The following is a 27,326-nucleotide window of genomic DNA, read 5'->3' as shown; positions in this document are numbered from 1 at the left end:
AAGGCAGTTACGTCTTCACTGCTAGATGTATCAATCTGAATGAGTTTTAAATGCAAAAGAATTTCTATCTAAAAGGAAAGTCTGTTTTCAAGCATCTGGAAGTCATTTAAATTTTTAAATACTCATTATGCTTAATTATAGTCATCAAGAGCACAAAGTCAGATGATTCTCATGACCTCAGACTCTTATCACCTTCCATTCAAGTAGTTGTCACGTATCAGGCACTACTAAGAGCTAATCATTTCCTACCAAGTTATGATTAACTCCCTAAAAACAGGGAAGCTTGGGCCAAAATTCCTCCTTCCCACAATCTGCAGCTCTGTCTGTCCACTTCCATTCAGCAAAGGCACGGTCCAAGCTTACAATTGGATTAAACATTTTTATAAATGAATGAAACATTTTCATTTTTATGAAAGACTCCAAACACCATTCTTTTTTAGGGACAGAAGGAGAGGCATTAGTATTGTATTCCAAGGCACCATTTTGAGAACATGTACACAGCAGTGTCTGCACACTTTGGAATGCAGAGCAGCCATCTAGTTACTATTCACAAAAGACAGGTAAGTCAAAGAGCACACTGCACCTCCTGTTTGACCCTGTTCATCTCAAAATCTTAAAAATCAGAGAATAAAGTTTGGAGATTTGGGGTACCTCGGTGGTGTTTCAAATTTAGAAAAAAATGAAGACAATTTTAAGCTTGTTTCCTTAAGTTAAGCAATATGAGAGGCGACAAGAGCTTAAGTGGTAGTATTTTATGTTTGTTTAGTTCATTAGTTTTGGTCTAGAAATAGCTTTTGCTAACTGGCTCCCTTCTAAGCGCAGCAGCTCTGAGAGCTTGTGTTCTCTTAACGATCATTCCAAATACACACACCTCCTAATCCTTACAAGACTTACTCATCTGCTAAATTAAGATATAACTTTTCAAAACTGCCCTGAGAACAAAAACAGAAGTGCCATCTCCTATTTTAAAGCACCAATCCTTTGAGTTTGGATCATATCCTCCAAGGGGTCCTTATTCCAGTATGTGAATGTTTATGTCAGACCTACAGGGAAAATGGATCTCCCTTCCTTCCTTCCTTCCTTCTAGACATCTGACCCTTGGAAAAAAAGCATGGAGTTGATGCAAAGTGAAGACTACAATAAACTGTTTTCAAATTAAGAATATTCTCAAATCCAATAAGCTCTTCCTTGGAAAACAAGCCCCCAAAACAAACCAGTTCTGTTGTTTTTAGTTTGTTAAAAGTCATTTTTAGACAGTTGCTTAAAAATGGAATATTGTTAAATTTATTTGCTCCTTCCAGAAAGAATCAGACATAACTAAAAAAATTAAAATGATATAAACTCACAGGAACAAAGTAAACAGGAAAGAAGCTATCAGTAGGTGAGCAATGGCAACAGTTATCTGGAAGAACAGGAAGCATTGGGGAAAGTGGCAGAATGGAAAGCTGAATAACCAGTGCATACAGAGAAGCAAGTCAATTCTCAGCATGATGCACCCGGAATCCCAGGTGTGCCATGTCCTGGTGGAGGAATCTGGGGGGCTGGTCCAAACTTTGACCCTCCACACTGGCAGAATCTGGTGGCATATTTTGGGGAATTATGCTGGTCCAACTGCACAAGACGAGAGGACTCCACGTATGAGACAATGTAAGAGAAACTATAAACTATAATGGAAGCAACTTGATTAATTAAAACTTGCACACTGAGTGCCAAGCAACTGGAACATGGGCTGCAGGTGGTTAGCTCTCAGGAGGGTACAAATACTGACATCTAGAGGACTACAGCAAAACAGCAGGATCCACAGCTAGAAACCCACACAGTACATCCTACAGCAGAGAACAAGAAAAGCCTGCCTACTTCCCATGAGTTTCAAGTGTCTACAACATATAAGGAGAGCCAGGAACCTCTCCTGCAAAGCCTCAAACACCAAGACAAAAAAAGAAAAAAGAAAAGAGCAGACAAGAGAAAAGGGGCAAAGTAAAACAAAACAATCAGAAAGTATGACATTCCCAGAGACATAAAGATACTGACTACATCCAAGAAACAAGACATTTTACTGGAAGGGCTGGCAGACAGAGGGGAAGAAATAAACACCTCACCCAGAAAGCAAAACAAAAAAACCAAAGAAATAAAAAAATAGGAGTAAAGGAGGAAAATTGGAGCTTCAGACCACCATTCAAGATCCAAATACAGGAACTCCTGAAACAAAGACAAATGAAAACTGGGGAGAAAAGGTATGAAAAATCCAAGAAACAATACAAAATCCTTTCCCAGGTTAGAAGTGCTTGGTTTTTCTAATTAAAAATAGTTTACCAAGGGCCCAGCATGAAGAATGAAAAGCAGACATACATGACATACCACACAATCTTGAAATACAAGAAGGCTGATGATTTTAAAAATAATAGTGTAAATTTGAAGATTAGTCTATCCTTCCCCAAAAGGCCACATATGAAACTGGTAACATGTACTGCATTTCTGCACATTCTGTGTGCAGATTTGCACACACAAAAAACCTAATGCTTCAAATTATTTAAAAAAATTTAATTTAAAGCTAGAATTCTATACCCAGCTAAACTAGGTATCTGGGTATGAAAGTAGAATAGACCTTTAGACTTGAAGGGCTTTACAATGTTACCTCACATGTATTTTTGCATTTGGAATGTATAAGAACCTGTGACCATTCAATTAAATGTGTTGAGCAAGAAAGAAAAATGCATGGCATCAAACAAACTAGAGAAAATGAAGGCAAGGAGCGGGAAGATGCTGCTAGACATATAGCCCATTCTTTAGGACATCCAGAAAGCTGGGGGCAGGGGCCGGGGACAGGTCTCTAACAGGAAGTGGAAATGTTAAATTGATTGACATGTAGTATTCAGTTGGATCGCATGCTTTTAGACATAAGTTTCTAAAGATCCAATTCACAATTACCTAAGTGAAAAATGGGGGTCTATTTTCTTATATAACCAGATCTTCATCTAGCACAGCTTCAGTTGATTTATGTAGCAGTTAAATATCATCAAGTTATAGATTATTTCTAGCTCTTGCTCAGTAACTGTTAGCTATCTTTTCTCTCAGTTGCAAGATGTTGCAACAGCTCAGGCACTGGTTGCACTGAAGGGACTCTTCCTGTGGGGCTAGGGTCTTAGAAACCTTTCCCAGGAACACCATCTCTTTCACAGTTCACTGGCTGAGCTCCTTCCTAAATCAATCACTGACTTAAAGAATGCAGCCCCAGGATTAGTTTACACCAGTGCTTTTCTGCACAAAACAAGGGAACAGGTGTATAGTTGGGCAAGTAATCTCACATTTATAACCCACTTGAGACACTAGTTGGAAAACATGGAACAGGATAGCTAATCCACATGGAAAGAAATAGAAACAAGGGCATCTCACTAGGCTAAAGAGGAAAATGGCCATCCTGTAGTTGTTAATGGAGCCTATGAGGGAAGTTTAAGCAATTCTGGTTATAAAAAAAAATTAAAAATTATGTAAATGAAAACAAATGAGACAATGATTTATTCTAGGAAAAATAAAATGGCAGAAGAAATGAAAGTTCACGGCTTGATTCAATATTTAACAATTTTTGTAGATGTAATATCATAAATCTATGACTGATGCAGTTCTATTGGGAAGTGAGAGGGAAGGGGAGGATTAGTGGTGGTAAAGTTCTTAATCTGTATTTTTTTATCATAGGAAGCCAGAAGACAACATCTAAAACTGAAAGATTAAAAATAAACACTATAAAAATACGATATTTAGAAACGGCACAGCTAATAACAACTAGAAGTCATTCTGGAGAGGATAAGACAGGGATATTGAGGAGGGGGTGGAAGAGGTGGCTACTTTTTATGTTTTACAAAAGTACTTTTTAAATTATTTACGTTATTTTATATTTTTACTTTCAAAGATGAAAAAAAAAAAATAGCCCTGCCCCTAGCCTCTGAATGGGCCCTTTATATGAACATAAATCACAATGTATTAGTAAAAGGCAAGCTGTAATGTAGCCTTCTCCCCATTTACCTCCTCACACAATGCCCAATTCCCCCAGCTGCCCCACCCCATACCCTGAGACTCAGAGGGTGGTAGTCAGGAAGAAATTCGTGTGAAAAGTTATAGGTATCTGCTCTTCTGTTCTTTGAGAAGAGTTCACACACCCTGGCAGGAGAGAGGGTAATGAAGTCTAGGCAGCTTTATGTTAGGAGTACTACTGGGACCCCACAGTCTGGATAGGAAAGCTGCACTCACTTCTCCAGGAGTGTAAAATGCAGTTGACAGGCATGACTGGGTGTCCTGTTTTATCAGACTACTTGAGACAGAATCAAGATATGTACTGAAAGCAGCATGGCTACATGAGCCCCACTGACCTACCTGCCCTTCTAAGTTTTGCTGTTCAGAGCCAACTATAGTATTAACATTCAGACATGCTATTTGCACTCAGACTTCTGCACTAGAACAATTTTGTATCTTTTTGCCTTTTACTGTATAGACTTTTGACTATTTTAGTGCCAATCCAAAGGTAGAATGTCTTATCACAAGGAGCTTATTTACTTATAAGACCCAAATCCAGAGACAGGGAGATATTCCCAGTGACCCTTACCTTAACACTGTTATCCACTGTGATCCTCTAATTCATCTAGCACATTTCCTGTAATGAGCTTAATTTACCGAAGTAGCTTTCAAAGAAAACTTAACATGGAACTCAATCCACAGAATAATTAGAATGCCCTCATTAAAGGGTCCCCCACGGCTTCCTACACTACAGTTCAAAACCATTAATTCCCATCTAACTGATCCCACCAAAGACACCCGTTGACTCTTCTTTTCCATATTCTGGCTTGCTTTGGCACCAATGGTCCTCTCAAGTCTCAACTGCTCCAGGAAGCCTAAGTACATGCTCATTAAAGGTGTCTTCTCCCCTGAACCAACTCATTCAACCACACTTTATACATATTTGGTCCCACCATATAACCACATAGGATTTCTAAACTTTCTAAGTACTGCCACACATTGTGATCTGCTTACTACTCAAAATGAGAGAGCTGCAATTTAAAAAATAAAGACCATTTTTAGAAATAATTTTATATAAACAGATTCTTATACAAAGAAGAAACAAATGTACAGAACTCCCAAATTACAAAAAGGTGGACTCTTGCCATTCTTTTCTGTGCTGGGAAGAGAACAGAGAATGGGAAAAAATGATTCCATTGTTTTTTTTTTTTTTTTTTAACTCTTTCCACCTACGTAGTCAGTTTCTCAAGTAGAGCTTCTATTCCTTTGCTTTTACTTTTGTTTTTTTCCAACGTGGGAATCAGACTTTTCAGCTCAGCTTTGACTTTGTTTGCAACTTCTTGGTCAGAACTCTGCAGAAGACTGAAGACAGAAGAAAAAATTAACAATAGTTAATTTAAAAAAAAAAAAAAAAACCCTAGATAATTTGCAATACTACCAGTACCCACAGTATAAAATATTTCACTAATGTTGAGATGAATCTTCTAACTATATACACTCTAACTTTTTTTTGTTCACCAGATGAATAGGGCCAGTAGTCTATATATTCTAAAACCATATAAGAATGTTTTATAATCTTGCAGGTAGAGTCATTCAAGCAAAGACTTAAATGACTCTGATTATCACAGTATTTTATTATATCCTGCCTTAAATTATTTTACATGCCTTCTATCTTTTCTTTACTATCTATATTATAAGCTCAAGAGCAGAGTCCCTGTGTTTTCTTTCCTTTTTTTTAATTTTATGGCCAAGAAAAGATGAGTAGATTAATTAACCCAATTGAATGCGTATACAGGAAGCCTAAGTGGGGTCATGAAAGGTAAGAGACAGCGAGCCTTCTCACTGAGCTCTACAACATGCAGTTAAGGAGAAAGAGTTTCACTGCCTGAGTGTGAAATGTTATAACTACACAACTAAAAGCATGATATTTAAATTCTCTAGGATTTAGTTTCCTGATCTGTAGAATGGGATTTACAACAGAACCCACTCTTTTCAGTTGGTTGTTTCTTTATGGTGTGGAAATAGAACCCAGGGTCTTACACATGATCAGCACACACTCTACCACTGTGTTACACTCAAACCCCTACAGGGTTCTATTTTGAGTCTCAAATTTTCTTGGCACTTAGCAAACAATAAATGTTATCCACTCAATAAAATAATCTAAAACCTTGTTTAAGTGCTCTGCCACCAAAGTGAATAGAGCTTGGAGACTAGTAGCAGCAGGCCCATTCCTTTTACTGGGGCCAAGTTATAGGCACCTCACCACAGAACACATGCCCGAGTTTTCTGTTCTTCCCCTGCTTCTTCAGGACCACATGTAAATGCTAGCCTCTGAAACATAGTCTAGAAGGAAATTACTTGGTATTTGCAAAAGTCCCAGAACCCAATAACTTTCATCATGTCAGCAAAGAGGAGGGCCAGTTATTAGCATTAAGCAGCATTCCACTGCTGGTGGGAGACAAGCAATAGCACTACTTGCCATCTGAAAAATTGAAAATGATGAAAAGTGAAGTACCCTTTTAATGGATTTGTGATTCATTTGGTGTTTTAATTTTATTGGCTAAATAGTTACATAATGTACACCACTAATACAAGATAACATTTAACACAGTAAACATAATGACAGGCATTTTATATGCATGGTTTTCATAACAGCTTTAGAATTATTAGTAATCTCATTTTCAATCAAGAAAAACCCAAAAAGTTCAATATTTTCCCCAAGGCTTCCTATAATCTGGGTCTGGAGGCCAGGCAGCCTATCTGGAGCCAAAGCTCTTACATGATGGGAAGCTTAGCTTCCCTGAGTTATTGTTCTGCTGATATAAAAGGCTGATTCTCTCTTTCCACTCAAAATAAGTCTTTTTCATTTGCTATAAAAAGGTATAGCACCAAAAAGACAAACATCAATGAACAACTACAACAACAAAACACATCAAGATTTCCAAATCACAAGTTTTAAGTAAAATATAAATAAGCAGGAGATTTTATCAAATAAATAAAATACTGCAATATTCAAAAAATAATAATTGTTTTAATTAAGTTACATATAGTTCAACTTCAGTTTAGAACCTCAAGTCTTTCATGTCTTCCTGTACTAGTTCCAAATAGTACTCCACGATAAACCTGTAGTATTCTTATGTTTGAAATCTACTCAAGAGGAACTCTAATAAGTACCTTTATAAATTAATTTCATAGTATCAATGAAATTTCTATTTAATTGAGAGTAATTAAAGAACGTGTCAGTAGGTGTTAACTTTCTAAATGTCTGGTAAAGAAATTAATAACAGGGCTGGGGATGTGGCTCAAGCGGTAGCGCGCTCGCCTGGCATGCGTGCGGCCCGGGTTCGATCCTCAGCACCACATACCAACAAAGATGTTGTGTCCGCCGAGAACTAAAAAATAAATATTAAAAATTCTCTCTCTCCTCTCTCAGTCTCTCTTAAAAAAAAAAAAGAAATTAATAACAAAAAGTTCGTGTTTCAGCTAGTGAATTTTGACTGTTCAACATCAACTAGAAAATTAACTAACATTAATGAGAAATGAACAAAATGATCTACATGAAACACTCATGTACTTGGGGGTACTAATCAACCAAAAAAAAAAAAAAGGGAGGCTTTTATGAATGTGTGTGTTGAGAGTATATGTGCACAAGATCAAATTATATATTGAAGAAACATTTAACCTAACATCTGTAAAAAATATTGTTAAACTGCAAAGCGAGTACAAATGAATTATGGTAGGAGATTCAATCTAGGATTAGTATCTGTTTTTCAAAACCATGGCAGCACAGCAGGGGAAGAATCAACAGTGACTGCCTCAAAGTAACACACAAATCTTATAAAACAAATGCTTTAAACAGAGGGTTTCATATGGGCACAGAAAGCCTGGAAATTCAATGACCTGTAAATTATTGGAAAAAAATTAGCATACAGATTTTAGAAACAAATGCTTTCCTAATCCATTTAGAATCACTAAAAACAAAGAAAATTACATGTAAAGTTAGGCATGACTTAAAAAAAAATCAGGTTTGTCACTGCTTCCTAAGGGACACAAATTACTTACAAATTATATATATATATATATATATATATATATATATATATATATATATATATATATAAAAATAAATAAATTGTGTTTTGGTCAAAACCATCATATGATGCCTTGTGAGTGTTATCATTTTGTGATCTCTGATATCCAAAAGATGGCAGTAAAAGAAATCCTAAAAACAACTGAAAAAGCAACATTTGCTTTCTAATATTTGATCTACTTGTCTAGACTATGGACTAATTAGTAAAGACTAATGCCAGATTACTAGGAACAAGTATTAGAGCTGTGAGGTAAAGGGGAAGGAAGTGTACCTTTGTATGACTGGGTCCTGAGCACAGAAGAAACACGATATACCTACCTGGAAAGAATAATGGCACCTCGATTTATACTAGCCCAGGACTTCAGGTTCTTCATACCAACATGTTCTACCAGTGTTTTTGCAAAACATCCTATAAAGATATACTGAAACTTAGTGAACTTCACTTTTTTTAAGATTTTAAGTTTTCATATTGGAAAAAAAAAAAGCAGTGAAAGATAGCTTCAAATTCCTATTCTTCTAAGGGGAGTGAGAAGTGGCAGCTCTACTGCTATACTAGTCGCCTCACTAGCTAGAGTGATGTAATTTTCGTCTTAATTCACGTACCACCTTTTTCAGACAGTTCATAGCCGAAACTTTTCATCTGGTAGGGAAAAAGTGGCTTAAATACCACATGGAATGTGAATACAGTAAAAAAGGTCAGGTTAAAGACAGGACTAAGAGGGGAATAGTATACAACATTTTAAATACAAGATGCTGTTCTCTTTATAGATGAGTTTCTACAGAGCAGCTATAAGGCTTATTTAAAAAGTGCCAAGGACTGGCTTGTCCTTTGGTCACACACATTCAATGCCAAATAAACAGGCAGCTGTCCAAAATTCTCTGAGGAGGATAATATTCTTCAGCTTATTCTTTTCTCAAAACTAGAGATTAAAAACCATGCCTTTTCATTGGGGGTAATGCTACACTATCTGCCAGGAACAGAATGGCATTCAGGGCAATGACCAAGTCTGGTTAAAAATCTAAAGTAGCAGAGGAGGAAAGAGAGAAAGCATGAGGGAGGGTGGGAATGAGGAAAAAAAAAAAATATAGGATTCTCGGACACAAGTTTTTATTCACAGACATCATTTCTAGACATTTGACAAACTTCATATGAACTTACTGGGCCAGTGTAAAGTTCAGTGATGTCAGGAATTATAGAAATTCCACATAAGATGCAAGAAAAGAACAAGTTGCATGGCTTACCTTCTTTTCCATTTTCTTTCATCTTTTTATCTTGTTCTATTAACCATTTCAGAACTAGATGTCCTGCAGGATGTTCTGCAACATGAAGCTACAGGGGATCAAGAAGAGGCTAATTCAAACATCTGTTTTCACCCACACCTTGGCCCAAGACTCAACCACATGTAGGTAAGGATAAAGTCAAGTTTCAAGTTCCACAAGGCTTAAGAAGTCTTTATCTAGAATATTCTTATAGCTAGAGGCACCAGAGATAGGCTGAAATGAACTTGGTTATGCAAGAATGCAGCCCCTGCAGGGCAGGGCACATTTGGCTTCCTGAATTCAAGTCCAAACCACACCACCCAAAACTACACTCAATGGCAATTCTGTAGATCTGAAACAGAATACCACAGCAGAAACACTGAAACCTAATTCTGAATGATGAATGGTGTTTAAATACATGTGACTACAATGATCTGAGCAGGTCAAGAAAAACTGTTTTAGCTCAACTTGACTCCTTTTTAAGGGCCACACCAATCATTTCCATCTGGGGACTCTGAGTATGAAGTATGGGAAACAATGGCACAATCTCCTTACAGAGAAACTTCCGCTACACACTGCTCATTCCCACTTGGTAATATGAACTGCTTCAGGAGGGCAGAGGCCAGGGCTGTACTTCTCCTTCCCAATTCTATGCGTCAGAAGTATGCCATACACTAAATACATGGCATCGTTTTCATTCAGAACCAAATACATATTGGTACAAAACATTTCCAAATGCCAGGCTTTGGTCTAGATGATTAGAGGGAATTAAAGCTGAATACAATATAACTGCTGCTATGGAAAAGGATCTCAACTGTTCACTCAACAGCACCTCCCTTGTCAGCTTTCTTTCCTGCTATCACCTCACCCAGCCACCCACCTTCTCTAAAGCTCCCTTTTTACTTTCAGGGGATACCTCCTGACTGGTCTGATGCAGTTCTGTTCATCCAAACTGCTTCTACCAGAGATTGGCCCACAAGTGAATGTGATCTAGTTCTAGCCAATAAAATGTTAAGAAAGACTGGGAACTTGCCAGACCCAAGAGGAAGACTCATTGCTCTTGCTCTTTCCTTCCTGCTTGGGACCCTGATGTGTGGACTTGGGCTAAGGTTGTGAATGCTAGCAAATGCAATGCAAGAATAGCTGCAAAGATGTTAGAGTAAGCCAGGAAGATGGAATCTGGCATTGTGAGGCACTACTTTTATTACGGTAATTAACTATCTAACTGCTACCAAAAGGCAACTTATCATTTAAGCCAAAACACTCCTTTCTAGAGCAACTACCCATAGTACCAGTTAAAAGTCCTTGGTCATAGACTAAAATTCAGATGTTACATTTAGTTCCCATCACATCCTGAACATGAATTCAATATGAGAATTGACTTTTACTACTTTAACACCTTGCTTATATGTCTCACCAATGGACACCAGGCTCTAAGGACAAAGACCCTGTCATTTCATCTTTGAATACCTTTTTAAGCATTTAGGACAGATTTATTCAAAGCAAAGAACTTAAGTAATCTATTTTTTTTTAATCTTAAAACTGTAATACTAGGGATAATAATGGAAGGCCACTGTGAGGATTGAGATCAAGGATTTGTAACTCTAGGCGACAGCAGAGGCCACTGACTCAGAAAATAGTAGGTTTACCATAAATACCTTAGAAGCTTTGGGAGCTTTTAAACCAGCCCAACACAAAGGCCCAGTATGTCCTGGCCTCTGCCTTCTTCTTCCTCTGCTTGACAATTTCCATTCCCACCCCACCTTCCTGTTCTCAAATTGCTGCACTTGTGCTCCCTCAGCCTGGAATCTTCTTTCTACTATTTCTTGATGAGCTTCAGGTCTCAGCTTAGCTTTCCCTACCTTCAGAAAACCTTCTTGGAGTAGGTGGCTCTTACAAAATTCCCTAAAACCTGTAGTTGTCCTTCACAGTTTTCACTTAGAATACTAAGATTTTGTTTTTATTCTGTAGCTAACATGAATCATTATACATTTCTAAGAAATACAAGTACTGTAAAGGCATGTTGTTTTGAATTCCCAATTTTCAAATGTACTGTCAGTGTGAGGAGGATTAATTGTTAAAACTCTTTGGAGTGATGAACTGACTTGAGTTTTTATAGCCCCCGCAACTTTCATGCCTCTCTTAAAATAGCACATTACCTCTCCGTCCTTGCCACCAGGATGTAGTTCTGCTGCCGCCAAGCTGGCAATGGCATTCATGGCAGGCTGAACATCTCCAGTGGCAGATCCCAGAATATCAGACACCAACACACATGCAGACTTATCTAGCACCACCTCTTGGGCGTGTCCTTGCAGGTAGCTTAACAAAGCTGGAGAAATGGATTCTAAGAGCTCACGACGGCGGATCTCTGTGTCTTTCTTACTATAGGAATATGTTGAATGAAGTATTATGGTAAGAAAATTAGCAAAGGAAATAGTAATCTTATTATCACAAAATCCTTAGGCAATTATCATAGTCTGTGTCACAATCTATTGTAACTGTTGACAATTCTACTGAGCATATAGACATCAGGTGATTTGAGGCTGGAAGCTTAGTTTATGCAATACAACAACAACAACCAAACACTCAAACAAAAGCCCAAACTCCCAGACAACAATGGATTATTCCATAAGCTAACACATGCTTAAGACTACTGAATGGACTCTACTCCTTTCCTTGGGTACTCAAAACCAGAGTAACAGTAGTTCTAAAAATAAAGAAAACAAAAAACAAACCATGCACCTGAATACCCGCTATGTACCAGGGCTCAGAGGTGTTCTTTTGGCATGACACTTTTATTTCCTTGTCAAGTTAAGAACTTTAAGAATCTGTCAAAATTACAGGATTAAAACAAAATTCACCTTTTGGGTTTTTTTTAAGAGATAGAGTAAGAGATAGGGTATGGATGTGTGACTATATATTTCTGGAAGTATAGACTACTCTGATTTCATGAACAGTCAAAGAAAGGAAAGAAGGACTCAAAGCATTCTACTAATTTTTACCTGTGTGCATTATCATCTCCTTTTTGCAGAACTTCAATGATTTCTGGTACTGTATGTGCAGGATCTCTTGGACTCAGTAAATACAAAAGGACCTTCCTTCCATATTTGTCATTTACTATGTTTGGCAAGGAACTGATAATTTCCTATAAAATTATAAATTAAAAAAACCTTTATGTATATCTATAAATTATGGTTGAGATTTGAATGGTAATGAAGAATAGACATATGACTATTTTCCCATGTATTTAATGGAAAATGGAGTGAGTTCTGAACTGTCACATTAAAACACAAAGAGATTCACGTTTGGAGCACAGAGTCAATTCTCTACTGTCACTAGTATCACTAAACAATCCATTTATATTAACTGACCAAGACCAAGGACTTAAAACCTATTTAAAGTAGTTATCTTCATTCATTATGCCAGTATTTCTTAGGCCTATTCCTAGGGACAGTTCTTGCTTGAGTCACTGAGTAGATGGTTAATTTGTAGTTGCACTTAACCATAGCCTCAATGAAGAACATCCTTCTCAGAACTTCTCTGCTGAGACTATGTGAGGGAGATACAAAAACTGTAAAACAGAAAAAAAAAAAATGGATAAAAGCCTTTAAAGTTAGGTTGCTCGTTCATGGTGAATGAAGGCTATTTAATTATTATAGTAAAAAACAAGAACAGAGTGGGAAGGGAAAGTAAATCCAGAAAGACTCCACTGAGTAGTTACACATTACCCTGTATGGCATTTTCAGTCAATATACACAGGCACAGGAACTTCCTTTTCTAGTGGCTGCAATCGAAGTGACAAAAGCAATGTTGCCCCATCTCAACTGAGGGCCTAAGTAAATTTGATGTTTTCAAAGACAGAAAATCACTGTTTAAAAATTCCTTTATTCTTGATAGAGAAAACTCAAAGAGAGAACATCTGCTTTCCCCCACCCTTAACATTCTTGTTTCTTGTAATAAACTTTATATGCAAATACACGTTTCTCAGTACCAAAGATTCTTAGAAGTGGCTGAGGCCAAAGGAAGAATTCAGTTCCATTGGCCATGTTTACAGATGAGGCACTCAGAAGGGAGAAATATGACTTGTCAGAGGCCATGTAGAATCATTACTAGGGCCCTGACCAGTCCTAGTACCCTGACTCTAAATCTAGTCTCCTTCAAAGAAATCGTATAATCTTTTTTGAAGAGGACTTATTTATAAAATCATATTCAGGTCTGCTCTTTTCCAATTTGTCTATTTATTATGATAAAATTACTAATTTTAGTGCAAGAAGGAAACTAAATTAAGTGAGTTATGAACCATGAGGCCACAATACAGAAAAAGTCAAGATTCCATGGTTGATGATGAAACTCCAGATTTCCATGTATTATGTTCCTTTTAAAAAAAATCCCAAGCTTCCCTCATATTTTTGCATAAAAGTATGTTTCTGATAATTAGTAATAGTAGCTAACACTTGTTAAGTGCCACTAGGAGCCAGACACTGTTGAAAGCTGTACATCTATCATGTTAAATGACATTCACACCACAGTGCCTGTTTAACATGACTCCAAGCCTCACTTAGCTCTCCTCACTACTTCTCAAGAAGTTTAAGGTCACGTCATAATGATTCCTACATAAAACATACAAGTTTCCAGAATAGATTCAATAAATCTAACCACCTCAAAATGGATATATAATTTCAATCACCCTGAGAAAATGAACTTAAAATTTCCATAATACAAGGGAAGATGAACCAAAAAAATTTCCAAACTTATTGTAGAATAGGGAGCTTTTTTATATGTGTTTTTGATGATGGCATTCGATGCCCCATACGGGCAGGTAGCGGAGACCTCTAGTATATCCTCAGGTATCTGTTTTAAACTTCCATCAACTCGGACAAGAAGACTTGTCTTTTAAAAATCTACTCTTTAATCTGTTAATTCATTTCAAGATAGGGTTGAGAATGATACAATGGTTGGGTCAATTTCCACAGTCTTAACAAAAACAACAATCCTTTGCTGTCCTTTAAAAATAACAGAAACCTCTAGAGTTAATACCTTTAAAACTTGGGTGACATAAGTGTCAAAACAAAGCATGGGGATATACAGTAAACAACTATAATGGTTACTATTGGACTGACCTAATATATGTGGCTTGGGCAGAAATAGTTTTGGAACACAGAAGCTAGAACTTCAAGAAATGTATAAAATCCATGCAAAAATATATTCAAGGACTAGACTCTGAATTCACTGATCTTTACTGCCTTTTGGTTCATAATTAACAAATTTAGAATTTATACTCATGTTTAATTAAAATCTTGAAAATATGTAATATTTATAACACAATTTTGTGAAACTCAAAACATTTACTTAAATATGTAGTATTTAATTCTCCATTTTGCCTTCATGACACTTTTTCCTACCTCTGAAATTATACATATTTGAAAAAACAAAGAAAACAGTATGTGAGTGTTGCAAATCAGAGATTTCTAGATCATTGCCTGGAGAATACCATTAACACAGATAAACAGGTAGAAGATGGCTATGGCATAGCTGATTGTGTGCTTAATTTGATCTCTGAAGTCTTCAAGTCAAGTTAGAAGCCTTTGGCAAATCCTTTGACCTCCCTGCCCATTAATTCTCTTATCTGTAAAGGAAATGATCCACCTACCTGACCCATGGGCTATTACCATGAGCAAAACAGAAAACCATTCAAGCTGCTGTAAAAGAATTATTTTCATATTTAAAACACACCACTGAATATATAGCATCCCCAACTATGGAGATTAAATAAAGCTAGTGGAGTCAAAGGTTTTCACTCTCAAAGAGAAATGACAACAATGACAGTTTGATTTTCACTTTGGCTTAGCTTATGCTTTATAAGAGTTAACTTAAGAGAAAATACAAGAAGGACCATTTTTTTGTAACTTATTTTTTTTATGCTTCAAAAAACAAAGAGCATGGGAAAGAACAAAAGACCTCCCTCCTGTTTCTTGAAGTTCTAGTTTCTCGTGTTCCAAAACTATTTCTACCCAAAGACACCTTTGGCCAGTCTGAACTCCAAGTGTTAGGCCCCTGCCAGACTTCTTGGCACTCTTGTTTTGCCTATTCTCTTTTAAAGAGAAAGGGTAAAGGTCAAAATCAAAGATGCACACAGGAAGGAGAGTTAGAGCATACACATTATTTTCTGTTAAGGACAGAAATGCAAAAAGACATAAATTACTGAGAAGCTGGTATATGTTTCTGTGTGGAGACAAATAGAAATGCAAGCTACATTATCCATAAGAAGCTAAAATCTAGCAGAAGCAAAAAAAGTTAATAGAATTCAAAATAAACTTAAATAATGAATACCAGCTGAAGTGTTGAGAAGGTTGTATTACCAGGCAGTCTAAGTGTTTTGTTACCAAAAAAATGGTGTTTTTATATCAAAGTTCATGGTTTGGCTACCCTCAAAACAACAACAACAACAACAACAACAACCAAAAAAACAGCAGGTCCTGTGTGATTGGGCATAGGGTTTCAGTCAGTTGTTGTACGACCATGTGAGTATATTCTATACTACTTGACTGTTATCCTTAAAATGCTTAGACGGCACATTTGTGTTATGTATATTTTATCTTAATTACAAAGAAAACAAAAGCAAAATTGGGAAGGTCTATCACCTTAGAGCTCTCATTATCATAGGCTTAGGTGAGTGGTTGCCATCACTTTGGACAGGGCAGGTGATCTCATTGCTCAGTCCCCTACCTTCTTTCTCATACTTGGTCTGCCTTATTCATTTACCAGTTTAGTCAATGGACATTTTTTCTGTTTGTGAGCCCTGTGTCAGATCACAATTAACTACTAAGTGAATAGGTAGAAAAACCAAAGAAAACAGTAGTTGACAGGATAGGCAGACCAGATCTGGCTGGGAGATCAAAGACTGATATCTAGTCTTAACAGAAAACAAGGATTGATTATCAGACTATGATTTTGATGTGACATTTCAGTAAATCCAGATACTCTAACTAGAATGCTTAGCAACATTAAGCTTTCTTGGCTATTTTTAAAAACACTGTACAATACAATATGTAGTGATTTTTTTTAGTGGCTGGGTGGAAAATACTAAAACACTCTATGTGTAGTATATTTGTCAACTCAGCAATTCTGGTAAGTAAATGCCTTCACAGACTTTTAACGTATGCAAGAAAATAGACGTGATTATTAATGGAATTATCTGCACTAGCAAAAATAAATAAGAATTTAAAAATAGTTTATTAAAAAGAAAAAACTAAACATCTATCACCAGAAAAAGAAAATTACCCATATATCCATGATTGATAGAATACTACCTTGCATTAAAAAATAAATGACCAAGGACAAAGGTGGGCAAATTCAGGTCTTGTTCAAATCCACCTTGCAGCCTATTTCTGTATATCCTGCAAAGACTAGATTTTGCACCTTAAAGGGTTGTTAAAAAGGAAAACCAAATCAAACAAGAAAATGAGACAGACACCATATAAGACCCATAAAGCCTAAAATAATCGCTATCTGGCCATTTACAAAAAAGGCTTGCTGACCCCTGATGATGAAACTCACAATATAGTTAAATTACAGCCATTAAACAGCAACTGGCTAGTGTACTTATTTCCTTTTCACAGAACATTTTTGTCACACCAGGTGTGTCATACCAATGACTTCAGGGTAAGTGGATCAAGTTTTAATAAATATGTATGTTTCAGAAGGTAAAGCAGGTAAGAATCAGTTTGTATCCATTTTGAAAAGTGGAAGGCTATCTGACCAGGCCGTGATTTCAACCTGACATTTCTGAAGTCTGAGTACTTTGTTGAGTGCCTAACAACACTTGGCTTTCTTGGTTATTTTTAAAAAGCACTGCCTTCTGCAACAGGTTTTGTGATGATTGGTGGGGTGGGGAAATGCAAGAGCAATTAGCATTCCAGTTTTATCACCAGCTACACAGTTTAATGATACACAGAGCCTGTTGAGCTTTTGTCAGTTAGAAGCAAGAGATCAGCAGTCAAGCCATGCAGGGAAAGCTGCCCTAAGAGGGACAGTCATCAAGAATGTAAATTAAATAGTTGTGGGAATTGGACTGATAAGCACAAGGAATTGAAACTGTTTTAATAGCAACTTTGAGATTAATCTTTGGAAAACAAAAATTTAAAGAGGTGATTCTGAGAAAGTCTGAAGGAAGTCTGGTTTCTCCTGAAATCCATTTGGAACAGATATGCAAATTTTAGTTGTGGTGAAAATATTAAACAAAAACAAACTTTCAATAGCCCAGCCTGTTTCCATTTTTGTGAAACAACTTTATTCATTAGCCAATTCTATGGCCTCACATTTCTGTCACAGGAATGAAAAACAATCATTATTGATTGGAGTCAAAAGGGTAATAAAGCCACAAGGAACATGTCAAAATACTCAGTCTGTGACATGAAAGTCTTGCCAATTTGTTTCTTCCCACAATCCTATCTCAAAGAAAGTCATCACCATCTTAAAATAGTCAAGAACAAAGTTGGAAAATGACAGCAAGGGCATGAGAAATTCACACTGGGACCTAGAGCTGGCATTTAAGAAAAAGAAAAAAAAAAACCTCTTTCTTTTCCAGTGGCTGATATACTTTTTTTATTGCACCCAGTTCTACTGGTGCAAATAGGCTACTAAGAGAGGACACAGCACCACCACCTGACAACAGGTAAACTCTCTAGATAATCCATGTGCTTCTTCTCTTCTGCCAAGAGTACCATGTGTCCCCAGGATTTCTCCAAGATCCCCATAGTTGTGTACCAAACACAAAAGTATGTATAATTTTCAGATGAATAACCTGTGTCTATACAGACTACTTTATTTTTAAAACATTTCTAAGTCTGGTCAGTGCTACCAATGTTGTAATCTCTTATCCCCACCCTTGCAATCTCAATCATACCATATACTCAATATCAACTGCATTCCAAAAATAAAGGAAAAGAAGATACAAGAGGATCATAGAAGCAGAAGTCAGAAAAAGAATAGAGGAATAAAAATAGTTTAGAATTCAACTTTTACTTTTGGAAAAGAACAGTTTGGTTTTTCTTATGTGCATGTTAAAGTTTAGAGCTAATAAACTGTACTTGAGCATAATCACTTTATGGCCATTAAGCCAGATTAGAGGAATTGCTGAAATGTAAAAATGAAGTTAATATTTTAATTTTAGTCCCAACTTTTAATCTAATTATACAAAAGCTTTCATGAAAGTTTCAACAAGCACCAAGACTAAGTGAGCTTTATGAATTTTCCTTCTCTATCAATTTCAGAACAAATGTATTAGTAAACTGGATAATTGTAGAGAGACAGTCCGTCCACAGGAAGAGAGTGTTAAATTGACAAATTAACACCAAAAATAATTTCTGATCAAATCTAAGCACTGCTTTGCTGATTTTTCATTTTTAAATCTCTAATATAGTCTTAAAATACAACAACAATAAAAAAAAACCTGTTACCCTATTCCAAAACAAAAGTCAAGTCTTAACCACAGTCTTTTAAATATTTTAAACAGTATTAATATCAAATTACAAGGTTATGATTCATATAGGAAAAGAGCAAATTTCCAAAATAAGACTTAGTTGAGACAACTAAAAAAATACTGGCAGAAGTACAGGTGAAAACTCTTTTTAACACTGCATGTGTGAAATCAAAGTTATATACCCACAACTGGTATATCAATGCAACTTAAATCTAAGACCATCAGAATTACATACCGAGATGATTATCTGCTTCACAAGCTTAGTATCATCAATACAATCAAATGCAGCCAGTAAAACCAAATGAGAGTATTGGCCCTGTAAAAATTGAAAGGTAGTAAAACTTAAAAAAAATGCAAAGATTTTTTCCTCTTACTCTATCTATAGAGTCATTACATAAAGGCTACCAATAGGGACAATTTACCTAACACAACATGAATAAAAGCCATTCAAATGCACTTTCTTTCTTATCAGGACCTAGTTAATTACATTCTTAAGAAATGATTGATTAAAAAGAAAAAGAAAAAAGAAACAGAAAAGCATATCCTCCATTGCCAAAGAGCCCCAGACTAACCAGGATATAATGCCTGTCTAAATAGGTATCCTGTTAATGAATAGCTATCTGAAAATCAAAAAAAGTCCAAGTGATAAGATTAACACTATGTGTGTGTTGGGGGGGGGGGCGGGGAGTTATCACACAGAGAATATTAAAATCACACACAAAAATACATAAGCTTACATGTAATTGCACACACACACAATTCATAATACATGACAGAAAATTCTAGAAGGCAAAATACTGTAATGTAATAATCATCTCTAGGATAAAGGATTATAATCTTTTTAATCATGTATTCTCCAATTGTATTTAGATCACAAATTTTCTTAAAATAATCCTCCACAATAAGAATATAAGTAAACTACGAAACAAACTAAAAGGTACACTTACTTAATGATATGAGAATAAGACAAAACTTTTTGCTTTAAAAGAAGTATGGAAGCAAGACCCATGTAAATTCACAATTGTGGCTTTCACAACAATCTCTTCTTGAAATAATACAATTATTTCTGCAATGTTGATAGTCCTCCAAACATTTAAAGAACTCCTACTTTATGTATAAAACCAAACCAAAACACTGTTTTAAAAGCTTGTTGCATATTCTTGTTAGTATCACGGATGATGATATCAATGTTGTATGTGTCTGTCTTAATTAGGGAGAATCAATTTTTTTATAATAGCCAGCACAGATTCATAGCAAGGTCTGAGAAACATGACATTGTTTTAATTAGAAACAATGAGGAATTTGCTAAATACACAGATGTAAAAACAAACGGGAGAAAAACACCAAAGATCTAACATATTTACGATCTAAAGATCAACAATCAACTAAAACAGCAAAAAATGAAAGTCCTTTTACAGAATGGCTTAAAAAGTATAATAATGCCTTAATGGAATAACTAAGGTCAATAATTAAAACAACAAAACACCATTGTCCACTTATCCTATAGACAATGTTGAAAACCTCTGATAACAGACAAGTTGAGGTAAAGCAGGCACACTTTTATGTTGGTGAGAATGCAAAGTGGCTCAACTTTGGAAAACAAAGGTAACAACTACAGATACACAAATATTGAAATAAGATGGTCCCTAAGACAAATTAAGTGAAGGAGACAACAAGACATAGTACAAAATCATTAGTTTCAGCTTTCTGAAGTCATACACCCATAAGCTTGACCAAGAGTACAATATTTCTGGGTAAATACAGAAGAAGTCTGTAGAGAATTGAATTTAAAAGGCAGACATACTATCTTTTGAAGGCAAAATTACATTGATCAATGATGATTTCTGTTCAAATTATGATTAGTATGCATAGATGTTATACATATTAACAGTATAAGTGAGCAATAAGCAATTCCATAATCATATTTGGAGGTTTTAACATGTTTTGCTCAGTAGCTAAGAAAACTAAAAAACAAAATAGCAACCAGTAAAAACACTGATTATTCTAAACAACACTATCACCCACCTTGATCTAACAGTTATAGAATACCACAAACAACTTCAAAATAAATTCTTTTTAAGACACAATTAAACAAGTCTCAATGTATTTAAAGGATTAAAATAATAAAGAATACCAAGAAATCCTCAATATTTAGAAATTAAATTACATTTCTAAATAATGGATGGTTCAAATCCATGAGTTATATTATTAGCTCATATCATCATTTCAGAGGTTATTCTAAGAGATTAAAAGGCATTGGATTATCAATTTCTATTATATCCCAATGTCATAGTAGGATTAGGTTCTCAAAAAACTTAATTGTTACATTACCTAAAATAACGAAACTATAAAATTAAAACATTCTAATTAACTTGATTACTTAAAAATCTTTTACTACTACTAATAGAGTTTAGAACTTTCTATTCATTCTATTTTTACTCAATTCTAATTTAAGTATTCAAATTAAAATGTCATACGTGAAGATTAAATTACTTAATAATGACTGAGGAATCAGAAAATATTCTCATATTGCAGAAATAGCTCAAGAGATCGAATACCACATAGAATGCCTTCTGAATGGTTTCAAACTTAACTTTTCTAATCTCCAACCCTATAGAAGACAATAGGTAAGTACACAATCACCAAGCATTACCTTTATGTTTGAATTAGGATTTGCTATATTATGAAGTCAGCACACATTATAGTTCCCACTGGATTTTTCATTGAAAAAAGTAGTTGGTCATGAAATATTTTTGATTCATCACTTAATTAGAATTTTACTGATGAATTAAGTCATTAAATATATAACTCAAAAATTAAAATTATATTTACTACCACATATATTCTAGTTATAGTGTCATTCTATAATAACAATGCAGAAAATACCTATAAATATATGCAAACACTAGTTTTGAGGCAATTATTTTGTGTCCACTAATTTCATTAGAAGGTTGTCACTACATCTCCAGGGGATTCTAAGGAGCAAAACCACCATGGCTACACTGCAAATTTATTCTAAGAAAAAAAGGAGATGATTTTAATTTTGCGGGTGCTAATAAACACTGATACTAAGTTTCTGAATGGCAACTGACATTACTTACCTATAGATATAAACATAGATACTTTAATCAAGGCAGTAATTTTCACATTTTATTAACATGATTCAACAAATTCATTAATGAGACCTAGTAAATATCAAATCTTAAAAAAATATCTAGTAAAAATGAGGAACTGACACAATACAATGTTAAATTTAAAAGAGGGCTGGGGGGTTTAGGGACCTGGGAATGCAGTTCAGTGAAGAGCCCCTGCCTAAGCATGTTCAAGGTTCTAGGTTCAATCTCCTGCACTTCAACAACAAAACAAAACAAACAAAAAAAGAGGAGAGAGAGAAAAGAGACATGTGGTCCGAATTCTAATTTTTACAAATAATCATTTGAAAATATACATACAAAAAGACTATAATAAAACAATTTTCTTGATAAATTTTTTTAATTTTTCAATTTTTCTTTAAGACATAAATTCATTTTACTACTAAAATTAAAAGAAACATGTACTTTTACTGTACTTACATTAGCCACCTTTTCAACATAAGTCTTCATTGTTTTCACAATCACTTTCCTGTCCTTAAAAAGGAAATATTGCCTCAATGAACCTTTAGTAATAGATTAAACCTATTTCATAGTTAAAATTTTTTATATATTAAGATTTCATTTGAGTGGAATACTTTTCTTTAGTGAAAATAATAATTATGCAAACAGAATGAAAAATTGCAACATACATAATTCCTTTCAGAGTAAATCTTAGACTTACAGTTGACAGTCCATTTAGACATAAAGAGGGAACCCAAAACATGTAAGTTGCAAGCAATACAACCCTAATGAACCAGTTTTTACAGTAAGACCTGAGATATCTCTTATCCAATGTCTGAAATATCTCTGCAAGAGTACACAGATAGTACCCAATATGCATTTGTTGATAAAAATTAAATGTGCACTAATGAAAAGATAGAATATACAATTATCTTTTGAAGGCATAAATAAGTCATTTCCATTAAAATTCTGTGATTAATATGGATCTTTATCTTTTTTTTCAAAGTACTTAACACTCAGAGTAATAACACTCACAAGTGTGACTGTTTACTATCTTATCTCCATCACATATGATCATTAAATGAGAAATAGAGTCTAACAGATACCAAAATCTCTTGTGTTTACTTGCTTGACAGACTCTTTCTTATCTTCAACAAAGCTCAAGGTTTCTACTAAAGCAGAGAAGAAATACTAGGCCTAAAGATGATAAATACCTGTAAAGCCTTGAGACACAACTTGATAATAAAATGCTTATGCATAACTGGGGAAAGACTAGAGGGGATTGACAATCAATGAATAAGCAAGTCCAGCCTGCAGGGAAGACATGGCCCTGACTGACAACATTTACCTTGGGTGTACCGTGCCACAGACAGTGCATGGCGACTCGGGCACCATCATGTGTGTGTGCCAAGTATACCACTGCTTCGCGGATGGCTTCAATCAGTTCCTAGGGAACAGAAGCTGTCAGGGCATTGGTTTATTTTTCCTTCTTTTTGCTGTTTTATCTGTCTACAGAACAGTCAGGCACAGAAAATAAAAGGAAGAGAGCACAGGTAGCAAACAATTTAATTTTTAATTCTGTAGACAATCGGACAAAAATACAACCTCATTCTAGAAACATCCTTTTCTATCAAAGCAGCAAATACTGCTGGCAAGCAATTTTTATTAAACAACATATCTGACTTTTACCAATGTCTATTTTAAGAGAAGGGGAGGGGAGGGGAGGGGAGGGGAGGGGGGATAGTGGAGAATGGGACAGACAGCAGAATACATCAGTCACTAGAAAGGCAATTTATAAATCAATGGAAATGTAACTGATGTGACACAGCAATCTGTATACGGGGTAAAAATGGGAGTTCATAACCCACTTGAATCAATCTGTGAAATATGGTATATTAAGAACTATGTAATGTTTTGAACAACCAACAATAAAATATTATAAAAAAAAATAAATAAATAAAAAACATCTTTTGGCAAAAAAAAAAAAAAAATGTTACAGGTTATATGGGTAACATAATATATTGTAAATGATTTTCCAAGAAAAAAATATCTAGAAGGTGGTAGCAATAAGGGAGTTTCAAACAGAACAATGAAAATAAATAAAATGCTCTTCCTTAAGAGACATGTATGTAATAAATAGAATCAAAACTCATTCTAACAAAGACATTTCCCTTTTTTTTAGTTTATCACTAGATTATCTCCAGAAACCATATTGATTCTTTATCATAAACAAATAGCATTTCCCAAAGAAAACTTAATCGCTATATTATAAAAATTTAGACTAGGTCTTCACCTATAAACGATACTTTTGTAGAAAAATCATTTAGTTTTTTTATGAGGTAGCTTAGCTTAATTTAATCTTTAGCATTCATTTTCAATGTATATAGTTTCTTATTCATATCTTCAAAGTCTAAGCACAAGTTGTAAATGAGATCTGGCAGCTAACAGCCGCAGGGCCTCATTTTAGCCTATTCCAACTTTAAACAAAATACAAAGCCTCAAGCCAGGAAATGGAAAGGTAGTTGCCTAATTTCATCAATAAGGAACAAGCAATTTCACTCTGTACTATCTTACAATCCTTTCCCGGGATAAATCTCTAGAACACAGATTTTATCCATCATACCTCTCCAGTTGGAAAGTCATATATGTATTCCAGTTATGCTTCCAATATCCCCAATGATATATTTTTAAGTCTCTCATTTGAAAACTGCCCCCAGTGCCAGAAAAGATCCTTTATTCATTACTTTATATCCCGTTCCAATTTTTTTTGTTCCTAAAACACACTCAACACTAAAAAGATAAATGCTTTCCAGCACTGAATATATTCAAATGATCATTTTGCCAGACAGAACATTCAGTCCTATCTCAGGAAACACACAAGTGTGAGATACTGTGTTCTGTGGGAAACAGAAATCCCCCAAAGAGAAGATGCTGCTATGGTCACTTCACAATGAGCTTAGGAGAGTACCGACTGTTGAGAAATTATTTTGCGTGCTAATTGAGAGGGTCAAAATTCCTATGAATATGTAATCTGGCATATTTATTAAAATAAACCAGATTCATTATTTTAGTTATCCCGTGTGACTGAAAATGAGGACAAAATGGACAATGAGCTCACTGAATGATGAGGCAAGCAAAGTTCAGGAAACTAAATGATGAATCCTCATTTGTATTCCCTTCACTAACTTGAAGGGCAGTGCAATTTACCTTCACTCTCTGTTCTTTCTCCTTCTATCATTTAAGGTCCAGGTTTTCATGGGCCATTTAGTTTTACATTAAGTATCTTCCACTAACCTTTTAATGTCAGCAAGTTTTTTTTTTTTTAGTACCGGCACAGTTGAGTTTAAAAACTACCTAAATGCAAAATATTCCTCCCAAGTTACTTTATTTTTAGAAAATCTGGAGGATATCCTCTGGTTTATAATTAAAATATGAAAATTCAATTGTATTAATAAAACTAGAGTCAATTCTATCATTTTTCTAGACAAAAAGTAAAACAAATTAGCAAGCTTATTCAAGGGAAGTTTAGTGAATCATCTATTCTAAATAAGAAAGCAACTCTAAAATTTCCAAAGGAGTGTGTATATCAAAGCAATGTGTTAAAATATCTACATGACTTTTTTTCTACACTTTGGTTTAAAAACAAAACCCAAGAACTTACTGATCTGAGTTTTGGGGGTGCGTAGGTAAAAAAATCCAAGAATACTTTATGAACCAATGAATGCTTAATCACAGCTTCTCTGAAAACAGAAAAAAAAAACAACAACAACAACAAAAAAAACCATCAGATCTGGCAAAAAGCCAAAGAGACAGGCAATCTTGAAACTAAAATAATCTAAATAAGATGGTTTTACTAAATATGAAATTGATTGTATGTTTCAACAGTACTAAGATTTTTTAAAAAAAATTATAATATTGACCTAAGTACAAATTTCAGTGTTTTATCAACAAAGATTATATCATCGTTCAAAATTTGTTCTACCTTTATAAATAACAACTCTATTTTCCTCCCTCAGTTCTGGAAACATAATTGGAAATCCACATTTAGACCTTTTTTTTTTTAAGCTGTTTTCTTTCTGAAAGCACTATTCAAAATACATTAGTTTCACAAAATATTAGCAGAACTGAAACCTGAATGAATCAAACAGTGAGAGAAATAGCAACAACCATATTTTATCAATGCCCCATAGTGTGACATTTGGTGAATTCAGGTAAAAATGGAGGTTGATGTTCAGGCACCAAAAACATAAAGTTCACATACTTTACCCAAACAGATAACAAACTATTCTGCTTTTATGGGCAAAGCACTGTTTTGAGTTCTTTGGAAATATTATCCCATTTAATCTTCATAAAATTTTATGACATATATACTATTAGTATCCCAATTTGACCATATGGATATGCATAAAGAGGTTAAACTGTCTAAGGGGGAGGGGATAGCAGGAGTCACTCATGCAGTCAAGTTACACTCCCAACAATTGTGTTATGTTACCAATTCTAAGAAGGCCATGTGCATAGGCTTCTAAGTCTTAAAATCCAATTTAAATAACATTACGTTTGTGAAACTATTCAATATAACATATAACAGTCCATACAACAGTTTTTTGAGAATAAATGTTTTGTTGCTTAAACAAAGTTTATAAACCATTATTATGTTGTCCTTTTACAGGATGCAGTATCAGAAAAAATGATGCCCTTTCATACTAAGACAGGCTCCAAACAAAAGTTTTTACACTTAAATTTAGGACAGATTAATAACAGTAAAGAGGAAATAACCACCTTTTTTGGGACAAGGGTTATATAAAACTTTCCTCCTTCAAATATCTTTTTCAAATGTATTAAGAAAATACAAAACATCTTTCTTACTTTTGGGCCATTGGAGTTAGAATCTGTTTCATTTCATCCATAATAAGCTCTAATTTTTCTGGCTGTACCTCCAATACTTTGTCCAGAGTTGGGTGATCCGCTGACTGTAACAAAAGAAAAGTCAAACCCCTCTGAAATTAATGTTTCTTCATTTCAAATAAAAAAACCAATTATAGCTATTTTCAATAAATTTAAAGTAAATATAAGGTGTTCCATATGTGCATAACTCAAGCTTTCCTGTATACACACTCATGGAATAATTCTTGATCTGATTCTGAGACTGTACAGATGTCTAGTCATCTTTGGTATCCATAAGGAATTGGTCCAGAAACCCCTGTGGACACAAAACACTGAGGATGCTCAAATCTCATGAAATGGCATAGCATTTGTTTATAACCCTCCCCCACGTATGTATATGTAGTAATATTTTATATATAAATATATATATATATAAATAAAAATACATAATGCCCTTGAGGATCCCTATATACTTTAAATCATCTTCAGATTACTTATAATTCCTAATACA

General features: G+C 34.9%; 1 protein-coding gene across 2 annotated transcripts in view; it reads right to left on the bottom strand.

The window, feature by feature from the left end:
• Positions 1-5,063: 5,063 nt before the first annotated feature.
• Positions 5,064-27,326, bottom strand: part of PUM3 (pumilio RNA binding family member 3) — a 37,582-nt gene continuing 15,319 nt past the window's right edge. Inside the window, exons 9-18 of one of the 2 annotated variants that reach the window (XM_081264540.1) lie at positions 26,798-26,901; positions 25,593-25,671; positions 23,280-23,378; positions 22,412-22,465; positions 19,075-19,155; positions 12,361-12,503; positions 11,518-11,740; positions 9,341-9,428; positions 8,417-8,507; positions 5,064-5,370 (exon numbers count right to left, since the gene is read on the bottom strand). In XM_081264540.1, coding sequence (XP_081120666.1) covers positions 5,238-5,370; positions 8,417-8,507; positions 9,341-9,428; positions 11,518-11,740; positions 12,361-12,503; positions 19,075-19,155; positions 22,412-22,465; positions 23,280-23,378; positions 25,593-25,671; positions 26,798-26,901 — 1,095 coding nt within the window. In that variant the 3' untranslated portion in view covers positions 5,064-5,237. The remainder of the gene's footprint in view (positions 5,371-8,416; positions 8,508-9,340; positions 9,429-11,517; positions 11,741-12,360; positions 12,504-19,074; positions 19,156-22,411; positions 22,466-23,279; positions 23,379-25,592; positions 25,672-26,797; positions 26,902-27,326) is intronic. The other variant, XM_081264541.1, reaches the window with a different exon arrangement.

The sequence above is a fragment of the Spermophilus citellus genome (genome assembly GCF_964194105.1).
Source record: "Spermophilus citellus genome assembly, chromosome: 2".
NCBI classification, from domain to species: Eukaryota; Metazoa; Chordata; class Mammalia; order Rodentia; family Sciuridae; genus Spermophilus; species Spermophilus citellus.
Note: the sequence above shows the minus strand (reverse complement) of the source record. Positions and strands in the feature narration are given on the sequence as shown.